The following is a 12,050-nucleotide window of genomic DNA, read 5'->3' on the forward strand; positions in this document are numbered from 1 at the left end:
TTAAAGTATAAAATTATAAAGTAACCTTTAATGAAAACAGCCAGATGCCGCTATATGAATTAAAGCTCAATATTTGGACTATTTCTATAAATTCTCTGAGACAGGGCCAAGGATGAGGGAGGTCTGGTTGGTCTCCGTCTCCCGATACGCTCTCGCCTGTGTCCGACCTTTCAGACATTTCAACATCTTTTTCTGAATCCCACATTGTAGCATGGCATAGACAATTTACGTTAGCGGTTTGAAGAACACCTGCTGGCTTCTGATGATTTCCTTTAGCTAACCAATGAGTGTTTGCCTTCTATGACTCATCCAATCACACTAGTTTTCACTAGATGTGGGCGGAGCCAATGATCTGCATTGGATGGCGCACATGACGCTCCGGTCCGGCCAGGTCATAATCCGTTATTGCAATTACACCAAAAAGGAAAAAAAACGGTGAGAAGATCCGGTTTGTCAAAGTAAAATATAGTAACAACAGATCGGTAATAACTACAAATTACAGCATAATTCTTCTATATTTCAAAAAACTAACAGCATTTATTTCAAAGATTGGATGCAAACTATTGGTCCTTCAAGAGACCAGGAAGCAGATTTCTCATCTCCATCAGAGATGAGAAACGAGTAACGTTTTTTTTAAAAATGTAAGGAATAGAAAGTACAGATACTGTGTGAAAATGTAATGAGTAGGAAGAAAATAAGTAATGTAGTAAAGTATAGATACCTAAAATGAGTACTTAAGTACAGTAGCGAAGTATTGTACTTTGTTAATTGACACCTCTGCAGGTGAGCCACAAAAGCAAAGATGTACCGTAAATAATAGTCCAGTTGTTGCTATGGCAACACAGTGACGCCCCATGTGCATTGCTTTAGCAATCATGGATAGATGCTCAACTCTAAGGGCGGCTATATCAGTCGCTCTGTTAGCAAAGGATTGTGGGAAAACATAGCGCTCCTAAATGGGGAACAGGAATGTCAGAAGGTCCCTATACTAACAGAAGTAGGATAGGAAGCATCCTGCTTCCTTTTCCTCCCTCCTTCCTCACTCCCAGCTCTGGTGATTGAGACCAGCAAAGGGAGAAAGAGAGGAGCAGAAAGGCCTGGAAAGCAAAGAGAGCAGCTGAAATCTCTCAGGAATTAAAAGGTGAGTGAGAAGGAACCCGACCACCAGGTGCTTGTTGAATGTCCTACCTGGAGGAGGCCCAAAGGATGGCCCAGAACACACTGGAGGGACTTCGTTTCCTCTGCTGTAAGTCTCTGCTTAGCGCTGCACCATTGACCGGGTCCCAGACACATGGAAGACGACAGTACGAGTATAAATAGACCAAACGTTGCCCCTACTGGTCTGTTTCTCTCTGCATTCCTAATTTTCCCTCAGTTTTATCATGGCTGCTAAAAGAAGAAAGGAGTAAAAAGTAGCAGCATTTAAATGAGTAGTTCCTGTAGTGGTCATCATGTTTGCCTCAAACGTGTAACATCCCAGGTTCGATAACCTGGCATGTTACTAATATCAGCTATAATAGCCGCTGTTCTAACCGTTTGAGTTCCAAATTCTCCCGAGTGGTGCCCGACTTTACACGACCGAATAACGTGAATGGGTTTGGTCGTTTATCAAGGGGAAGGGATTGTTGTGGCGGAATGTTAATAAGTAAGTTTAATTGTTACCGGTTTGTCGGAAGCATCTTGCTAACCAGTTAGCATCTTAGTGCTAGCAGGTTCCCAATGGGAAATTCCATTGGGACCAAGTAGCACTAAATTGTTGACTTAGAAACGACGCTGTCAAGGTACGCTATGGTAAGCGGAAACATGCAAGAGGAGGAGAGTTTAGTGTCGGAGGTCGTGGATGAGTCTCCTCCGTCATCCATTTTTTATTTAGAGCAGGAAAGCGGGGACGAAGATGTTGTGGAAGAGGACGCCAGGGAGGCAGAAGCTTGGTTTGGTGTAGGCTTCCAGCCGTACATGTTTGAGCCCTTGCCTCGCAACGCTGCCAGTTCTGTTAGCTCTACGCCTGCCGAAGACACAGACGTCCATCCATGTGAACACTGGGACGCAACTCAATGGGAAAGGAAAGGATTCTGATTTCAACCGTTGCGTATTTTAGCTGCGACATATGAATCAAGACGCTATGACCGAAATAATTTGATTGACAGATGGCCGTTGATATATGATTGGCCGAATTTAGGTGTTCAGGCTGACGTAGAACTAACTAGCCTGCAGAAGATAATGAAAAAAACACAGATTTTAAGACAAGATTCTTTTTAAAAGCAGAAATTTTCTCAAATTTGGGACAATATCTAATCTCATAAAGAGAACATTTACATAAATGTTTAAGCCAGAATGATTTTTCATTTAAATATGATTTCCTTAGAACTTTAAACATAAGTTGTGAAGCAGTGAAACCAGGCGTATGCTCTTACCCAGTTTTAGGGGGAGTGATGGTCCAGTGGTTAGGCCATTATGCTTGGATCCCAGAGGTTCTGAGTTTAAGTCCCACTTCATGGACTGCCACTAACAAGACCTGAAGACCTAGCAAGACCCTTAACCTCATACTGTTTCCCTGCAGCACAAGAGCAGCCCACTGTTCCCATAAAGGATGAGTTAAATGCAGAGATTGAACTTCGGTGCTCTGTACTTGTGACACTGGAATGACAAAGTTGAATTCTATTCTATGTAAAAGGTCCTCTGAAAATAAGTACAGGAAAAAGCTAATCAGGGTCTGCGTCTTTTCAGCTGCTTTGAGGAGTCATTATGATGCAAAGTTTTTATACAACATGTAATTGGGATTCCAACCTGAGTCAGCTTCATTCCAGTCATAGCAGTAGACCAGTACAGCATGAAGACTGTAGAAGAAGCTACAGACTCGTCCAATCCACTGCCATAAAGTATGGCTGCTGGAGAAGCTCCAAAGATGCACAATAAATATCTCCAGAAAGATTCAGCACCAAGTAAAACATTTGCTTCCGTTTTTTAAGCTAACAGATTTATTAGGAATTTTACAGTTTTCTAGAACATCTCCAGTCACCTGTCAGCTTATTAGGAAGCTGCTGATCTTAAATGCTGCAAATGGATGATAAACAACCTTTATGCGTGCAGGTTCCAGACGACTCCATCACCTGCGGTCTGAGCTGCATTAATAATGAGTAAACGAAGAAGGAAAGAAGTTAATCAGGAGAGACAAAAAACAACTCAGGAGAACTCTAAGTGGCAGAACAAGACATTTTTTTTCTTTTCTGGAGAGCATCAGTGAAAGGAGCTGATCAGGGTTCACAAACGTCCCTGCTGCTCCCAAAGAGGACAAGTTAAACACATGTCCTGCAACCATCTTCTGAAGCAAGGACACATTTCAAAACTAAACCAAATTGATTCGATTGAAATCTGATAAAACTTAAACCCTTGTGTAGCAGAGAGTACTTAAGTGATGCTTCAGGGGTTCACATTTGCAAAAGATAAGTTTCAAACTGTCTCAAAGCCTGGCTAGGTCCAGAGTCTCCACCATAGCCAGTCTCCACCATGGCCGGAGCCTCAATCAGGGCCAGAGTATCGATCAGGGCCAGAGTCTCCACCATGGAGAGAGAGTCTCCACCATGGAGAGAGAGTCTCCACCATGGAGAGAGAGTATCCACCATGGAGAGAGAGTCTCCACCATGGAGAGAGAGTCTCCACCATGGAGAGAGAGTCTCCAACCTGGCCAGAGTCTCTTCTTGATGGCAACTCTCAGAGTCTCCACCATGGCAAGAGAGTCTCTACCATGGAGAGAGAGTCTCCAACATGGCAAGAGTCTCTTCTTGATGGCAAATCTCAGAGTCTCCACCATGGCCAGAGCCTCCATCAGGGCCAGAGTCTCCACCATGGAGAGAGAGTCTCCACCATGCCTGGAGTCTCCACCATGCCTGGAGTCTCCACCATGCCTGGAGTCTCTTCTAGATGGCAAGAGTCTCAGAGTGTCCACCATGGCCAGAGTCCCTGGCAAGGCCGGTGTCTCCATCATGGTTGCAGTCTCCACCATGCCTTGAGTCTTTTGTAGATGGCAAGAGCCTCAGAGTCTCCCCCATGGTTGAAGGCTCCACCATGGGCAGAATATCCACCATGGCAAGGCTTTTGGAGTCTCCACCAGGGCTGGAATCTGCACTAGCTTTGATCATTCCCAGGCAAGGCTTAATTTGAGGTACTTAGTCTGCTTCGCCATCTAATTGAAATTGGAAATTTTGTTACTGCCCTATACAGCGGATTTCAGCAGATGAAATGGGAAAGCACCTACAGGTGGATCTATGTCTTAAACTCCAACTGAGGTCAGGATCTCTGAATGATGTCTGGAGGAATGAGACAAGGACTATAAAAAACTAGAATGAACTTCTTCTGTTGGGTGGATAGTGTCTTTCAGGAAGTCTTCCTAAGTTTTTTTATTTTGGCGATGAATCACTGCAAGGAGTTATTTAAGCAGATTCAAGACTTATGGGAATCTTGACGTTGTCTGTGACCCTAAATAAGCAGAGAGATCTCCAGTTGGTCTTAGATAGAGGTCACATAGATCTGCCTGCCCTGATGACGGTTCAGACCTACAACTATGTTTTAATACCTTCTGTTACCATGGACTAAGTCCTGGGTTTGTGTGATGTCGTGAGCGACATGTTGCATGTGAATCGTTAACGTATCTAACTGAAGCGGAGGGAACAGTCTCAATGGTTTCTGTCCGAGTCAAAAACGTACGGATGAAGGTGTCTGTGTGAACTTGAGTTGACCCTCTCTAGGATAAACAATCTGTCATGTAAAGATGCCAGTCTGAATATTCTGATGAGATTAATCAGAATTAGAATAAAATTGTAATCCAACTGGGAAGGGTGGTTTATGCTGAACGAATATCCGATCAGCATGGAGGTAAACTACTGTTAGGGTCAAGTTATTTAGAATAAGGCTAATGGCCAGATCCCATGCTAATGTGACGGAGTTCTTCTTGGAGGGGCTAAATTAGGTCAGAATTTTCTAAAATGGTGCATTTACGACACGTCTCTGCTCTACTGAGCATGTGGGGGAAGCTATCCTAATGTATTACTCTATGATGTAAGGTCTAAGGCAGGGGTGGGCAACTCCAGTCCTGGAGGGCCTGATTCCTTCAACTTTTAGATATGTCCTAGAACTAACACACCTGAATCAAGTAAATAGATACTTAAAAGGACTCTGGAGAAATTGACTGCATACTGGGGAGGTAATTCAACCATTTGATTCAGGTGTGTTGGACCAAGGATGAATCTAAATGTTGCAGGAAACCGGCCCACAAGGACTGGAGGGGCCCATCCCTGGTCTAAGCAGTCTGTCCAATCAGGCGCTTGATACGAAGCACATGTCCTTCTTGAGGTGCAGCTGCAAACCGCTGGAGCTGGTAAAGTTCTTGGAGCAACGTGCACAGCGGTACGGTTTCTCTCCTGAGTGGGTGCGCTTGTGCTTCTTCATGGTGTCGCCATCGCTGAAGGTGCGGTAGCAGAACGGGCAGCTATATGGACGCTCGCCGGTGTGGATGCGGAGGTGACGCCGCAGGTTTCCTCTCTGACTGAAGCTTTTGGAACAGAATGTGCAGCGGTGCGGCCGCTCGCCCGTGTGCGTTCGTAAGTGACGCCGGAGGTCAGCTGACTGAGCGAAGGACTTGCAGCACCAGTCGCAGGCGTAAGTCTTCCTCTTCTGCTCCAGGTGGAGGTGAAGCCCAGCCAGGTGGGTGAAGGCCTCGCCGCAGCGCGGGCAGCGGTGTACAAGCTCTGGGATGAACACGTTAACTAAGGCATCATCTGGCGGCAGTGTCTTCTGGGAGGCGGTCTTGGTTCTGGAAGTGTCCTGCTGATCTAATGCCTCCGTCGTCTGTTCATCTTCAGCTGTGATGTTGAAACCTGACTCCTCCGCTGCAACATCAATGTTTGCCTTCAGCGACTCAGCTGGACTCTCAGCTTTGGCCTCGTCTTCAGGTTCAGCTTTGACCAGTACTGGGGGCGGGGCCTGTGGTTCCTCCCTCAGTGCCGCGACATTAGTTGTGACCCCAGAAGAGCTGATGGACAGATGAGGCGATGTGTTTCCGCCCGCCTCCTGTAGCAGGTTGGATTTTGGTTTCTGAACCCAGAGTTCTGCTGGGCTCTTATCTCCTGGAAGGTGGATCTGCGCTGGCGTTAACAGAAGCTGCACAGAAACAGTGGTAGGACTGGACTGGCTCAGGCTGGAGTCCGGTTTCTCTATGTGGGTTCTGGGTTTCGGGTCACCGGGACATTGTTGCGGAGGTGCACAACCCAAACCAGGCTGGGCCGACCCTGAAACAGAAACACGTCTTTTAATACAGGTGGATCCCCACCTGACTGCAAAACATTATGACCAGCCTAGTTTTAGGTTTTCTGCAGACTGATCTGAACCAGCTCTGCTGCGGTTTGTCTTAACTGATGTTGGCACCATGTTGGTTAACCTAAAGAGTGGAAAAATGCTCTCTGTCATAATATTCTTTTCACTGAGCTCTAAGATTGTCTAAACCTAAAACGGCAGATTCCTATTTGTCAGACGAGTCAAACTTTGCTACAAATTCATTATCAAAAATAAAGCCATCTACAGGTGTACCACAGGGATGTAAACTTGTACCACTATTATGCTTTTCCTCAATGTCCTTCCACCTGTTTATTCCACCTGTATCAGTCAAATATATGCAGATGATGTTGTATTCTATGGTTCTGGCATGGCACAGTTCAGAATAGGAAACACAGGGTTTATGTAGCTAAGCATCATTAGTTCGAGGGAAACTTCTCAGTCAGAAGGTCTCTCCTGACCTTTCCCTTCTTCATCTCTTTTTCTCACATAATGTGGGATTAAAGGAAGAGAAGATTGTTTTAGGATGGAAAATCTTCCATTTCATTTTCTGCAACAACATAAGCAGTTTTTAGAAGCCACTTTATTTCATCTTCATGCTGCACTGCTGGATTAAGGACATTTCTAGTATACTACACGATATATATAATGATTTTTGAGAATTTGCCAACAGTTGCTCTTTATTTCCCAAAGATATGAGAGAAGGAGAGAATGGAGATTTCAGCTGCCTGATATAATCCGTTCCTCCTTTGATGATCTTTATGAAATGGTTAGATGATTTTTTTTTTATAAAAGCCGGATTTTGGGGGGGGGGGCTTGGGGGGGTTTCAGATAAGAGCTAATCCTGCCATCCTGCAGTGAATTTCAGGCCCCGTCTTCCTCTAAAATCTGGGACTTTGATCTTAAAATAAAATAATTTCACTACGATCTGAAAAGAGGACTTTCTACCACTGACCAATAATCCGGTTCTGTTTTCCCTGAACAGGTGAACATGCATGCTTATTATCCATCCGTCACACATTTTCCTTCCACTTAACTTTCTAACAGTCTGCTCCCTAATCTTTAAAATAGAACTAAAATAGAACATTTCTATGCAACAATAGTTTCTGTGGTTTTCTGACTGGAAGAATGTGAGGAGGGTGGTGAGGACAGCAGAAGGAATCATTGGGGCTCCTCTTCCCTCCATTAAGGACATTTCATCACAGCGCTGCGTGTCCCGAGCCCGTAATATCATCATCAAAGACCCCTCACACCCCCACCATGGACTGTTGTCCCTGCTGCCCTCTGGAAAGAGGTTCCGCAGCATCCGCTGCAGATCCACCAGGTTCTGCAACAGCTTCTTCCCCACTGCCATCAGACTGTTGAACCTTTGATCCACAAACCGAACTCTGCACCTATTCCACATTATCGGGCATCAATGCTGCTGAACGTTTAACTTTTAGCCCTTTAATTGTTCATCTCATTTCTATTCTCAATAACGCATTTTTTGCACAAATGCCTATTTGCACTGAACCACTGCAACTTGCACACTGTCTCTTATCCTCTGCACTGTTCACACTTTGACCACTGCTGCACTTTTTGTATAACTCGTGCCATTTGAAATATCAATGCAACGTTCATAAGCTGTATGTAACGCAATTTCGTTCTGTATGCACTCTGTGCATACAAAATGACAAATAAAGACGTCTAAGTCTAAGTTTCTGGTAGCTGAATGTTGACATCCATCAGCCTTTGGCTGCAAGCATCAAGTTAAGCAAAAATTTGATTTCATCGCTTTCAGAGGGGTTAAGATTTTAGCTTATTAACTGAATTAATGTTTAATTACATTGCAACTACAACCATATAGTTCATTAATCAGGTCATTCTGCAAAAATGTTTAAACATATTCAGAACTTCAGCTACAACACGTATAAACATTGAATTTTGTGTTTAAATGAAAATAAAAGCTGATATATTTATTAAACTGGACTTCTTTAGTACCGGTAGCATTTAACCAATAGTTCGGCTTCTTTGCCAGCGAGCTATAAAGCACATTTTATCCGTTTCTACTGAAAAACCCCATCAGCTGATTCTCCAAACGGGCTTCAGGGGAAAAGCCGAGAGGCGCTGAATCCCTGAAGGATCCGCTCTGTTTTCATCATATATCGACAGAAAATGTTGTTCAGGTTGAAGCCGAACATTAAAGGCTGATCTAACCTGCGCAGAAAATGTTTTATTTTGGAGATTCTGAACATATTTAAACCTAAAACATGTTTAAGCTTTATAAACAGGAACATTTTGGGGGGGTTCGGAACGGCACTAACTCAGCCACTCGGTCTCGGCCTCCAGCAGCAGGATGTCCCGCAGCTGCCTCCGTAGGCTCTCGTTCTCCCGCCTGGTGGTGGCCGTCTCCTCCCGGTACTGGGCCACCGTGTCCTCCACCACGTCCAGCACCTCCTTCACCACGGCGGTGAGCCGCTCCGTCAGGTAGGCGCTGAGCAGCTGCAGTTTGGTCATTTTGATTCTGGAAACACCGACAGCCGAACGGATCCGAATATTCCCGAGCAAACAGGAAGCGGCTGGACGAGCCTTCAAAATAAGAGCCTTGGTGAAAAGCTCTGATCCGTTTCTATGAAGAACAGATGAAACAACAACAAACAACCAGGGGCGGCGCCAGGAATTCGATTCGGGGCCCCATGAAAGACATTGATATTGCCCCCCGTACCACCCACCCACCCCCCACCCCACCCCACCCAAAAAAAAAAGTAAAAAAAAATAATAATAATAATAATACGCAAGCTCAACTGCTATTCAGATGCCATGAGGAGAATCATTTACATTGTCTATGTAATTTTATTTTTATTAAAACAATTCTTCAGAGCAAAATGATCAGAATGTCAAAAAAGTTGTATGTACATCCTCTTAAAACTTACATCCTATCAAAATAATAACAGCACAAAGTTCAGAACAAAGTTCCAAAAAAAGAGCCCCAAAAGTGGCCTGACAAAGCCTTGTTTTAGTTTAGAAAACATGCAGATTAACCAGGCTTTGTTGGGCTGCTGGATAAACCTGGAACTCAACGCTATTTTTGACATTTTGAATTGAAAAATCTTCCTGGATGGAAGAGAAACGTCTTCAAACTTGGAAACAAAGTCCAGTGGATTGATTTTAACTTTTTTTAGGATGATTCTGACCTGATGATCTTCTCCAGCAAAGAGGAAGAAAGTTATTTAATGTAAATATCCTGCCAAACATCTGCCAGCGTTTAGCTGCTGCTAACCTCTGAAGGTGTTTCCTGTTTCCTGCTCTGGTTGATGAAGGGAAACTCTCAGCTCTGGGAGCCTCTGTGTTATTTACAGACACACAATAGGCTCATTAAATGCTGGATTAATCCTGGTTTGATTTTTCTTTAAAACTAAAAATGAAACAACAATAAAATAATAAAGAAGGATCGTTCCTGCTGCGTTTCAGACGCACTCAGCTGGGTGGCATCATTAATGAGGTTATTCTCCTCTGACATCCAGGATTAACTCAGCAGATCTTATTTTACTCAACAGATTAATAATCTGAACTATTCAGGTAACACACCTTTCTCTTTTTTCAAACCCAGACTTTGGGGCGCCGCTTTTTTCAGCCGCTGATGGTTTTTACCGCCCTGCTGCTATTTTACACATTTTCTTTTATATTTGTTTTGTTTGTTATCACTACGTCAAATGAAGAACTTGTGGATATAGTGCAGGATTTTAGCAATTTTATGCAGGTAAATAAGGATTTATGGCCACATTATAGTTACTAATGATGCAAATTACAAAATAAATAAACTTATTTTCCATTAAAATGTTACAATAAAGAGATAGATAACTTTTACTAGAAGTGATGTGAAATGGATTCCTCCAAATAGTCAAACTTTTGCTGTAGAAACTTTGCAACTGAGGCATCAGCAGGAAGCCGCCTGACCTGGGCTTCAGCGGACGCCATCGCCATCGCATCGCCATCGCCATCCTGGATTCAGGATCAGTTGAGCTGCAGTTAGAGAGTTGATAACCAGCTTGGAAGCGCTGCTCTCGATGGCTGTGGACTGGTTAGACTGGGAGGAATCCCAGTAGGTTGAACTGGCTTCATGGTTGAGGCCTCAGAGGACATGAGAGATTATTTAATCTGCAGTTGGATTATTCTGGTTTCCCCTTGTTGCTTAAATTAATGTTTTTCTCCAGAAATTAAAGGTTGAATGTCTTCATTGAACTGAACTCCCAGCCTGAGCAGGAAAATGTTGGATTCCTTCTGTGTTTGAAGCATGGGCGGATCTACAGGGGGGCAAGGGGGGGCAGCTGACCCCCCAATATGGAGCCTTGCCCCCCCAGCTGCCCCCCTAACTTTGATGATCCAAAAGCTGTACCTGTAAAAACAACCTGCCACTATGTTCGCAGGCTTCTCAAAACAATACATTTACCAAAAGGTTGCAATTTAGTTTTTTATTTTTAATGTATTATTTGCCACCGTCCCTCAAATACTTAGCTACGCCCCTGATTCAAACGTGCAGAGCGCAGTTCGCGCTCAGTCTGTCTGACACACACACACACACACACAGTCTGCAGCGTCGTGGTGGCTCTGTAGTGTGCAAACCAACTGGAGAGACTGAGCTGTCCCAGGGCATCTGAAGGTGAAGTGACTTTTACCAGGTGTAGTTTAAACACACGTTTCACTTAAAAGTTACATTTGTAGTCAATATCTGCTAAAGACGATTAGCAAAAACAGCGAGTGTGTCGGTCAAATCCTTCCCTCGGGATTTGTAAGAGCACTCTTCCCTTTGATTAATGTTAAGAAAAAAACAGCTTAATAAAAAAATACAAAATATTTTTTTTATCCATAACGTTAACTGATTTACTGATGGTAACCGTTATGCCGCCGTTACGTTACAACACGCAGGCTACAGGGTTGATTTGATTAGCTGAGCACACCTATGAATCCACTTCCTCTCAGATATCACAGCAATGAAACCAGGTTATAACTGGGGAAATAACAAATACAATAGAATTAAGTAGTCTAAACATAACTGGTGTGTGAATGTGATAAATCTTTCTCATTTATATTTGTTATATAGGCTATACTACAATACCTATATATATATATATATATATATATAGGTATATATATATATATATATATAGGTATATATATATATATATATATATATATATATATATATATATAGGTATTGTAGTATATGCAACTTAACTTATAAGTTCCATGGCCCTACAGTGTAGGCTAATGAAATACAAGGATAACCAGAGGTTTTCACATATTGACTTTTGCATGCAAATATTACTTCATAGGCCTAGCCATGAAAAGGAAGGCTAAAAGTGGGGATATAACCAGCTTTTTTGCAAAGAAAATTCCAACAAGTACACAAGAGGAAGAGCGCAAGGGAAATGAGGGAGAAGGCAGTAAACTGGAGAGCCCAGGAGGGTCAGTGCAGGAAAAGACTGAAGGAGACACAGAAATAAGTGACAAATAAGAGGAAATACATGAAGGAGAGACAGAAATGAGTGAAGGAAATGAGGAAATAAGTGCTTGTAGTCCACTGCATCTTGGACACAATTATTATAACAAATAAATTAAAGGGATTTTGCTTGTTAGACTTTTACTTTTTAAAAGATGCAGGTTTTTTTTGTTCGATCACTGCACTTTGCTTATTCTGTTGTGAATTTAAAAGAAAAACTTTGTAGTGTGTAAGGGCATGATTA

General features: G+C 43.2%; 1 protein-coding gene across 1 annotated transcript; it reads right to left on the bottom strand.

Moving 5' to 3' along the window:
* Nucleotides 1–3,865: 3,865 nt before the first annotated feature.
* On the bottom strand, nucleotides 3,866–8,895 carry LOC119790004 (zinc finger protein 135-like). The gene is made up of 2 exons (XM_038295289.1): nucleotides 8,631–8,895; nucleotides 3,866–6,284 (listed from the first exon to the last, which is right to left on the bottom strand). Exons 1-2 carry the CDS (start codon nucleotides 8,821–8,823, stop codon nucleotides 5,314–5,316), a joined length of 1,164 nt encoding a protein of 387 aa, XP_038151217.1. The 5' UTR covers nucleotides 8,824–8,895; the 3' UTR covers nucleotides 3,866–5,313.
* Between the last annotated feature and the right edge of the window lie 3,155 nt (nucleotides 8,896–12,050).

This window comes from Cyprinodon tularosa, unplaced genomic scaffold (genome assembly GCF_016077235.1).
Source record: "Cyprinodon tularosa strain WSP-4 unplaced genomic scaffold, ASM1607723v1 ctg352, whole genome shotgun sequence".
NCBI lineage: Eukaryota > Metazoa > Chordata > Actinopteri > Cyprinodontiformes > Cyprinodontidae > Cyprinodon > Cyprinodon tularosa.

What these genes read in the sequence shown, in the direction of transcription:
- LOC119790004 (XM_038295289.1), bottom strand. Translation starts at nt 8,823, where the DNA reads ATGACCAAACTGCAGCTGCTCAGCGCCTACCTGACGGAGCGGCTCACC. An exon ending in GGCCGAGACCGAGTGGCTGA is followed by an intron (nt 6,285 to 8,630) that starts GTTAGTGCCGTT and finishes TTTCTGTTTCAG; the next exon opens with GGTCGGCCCAGCCTGGTTTG.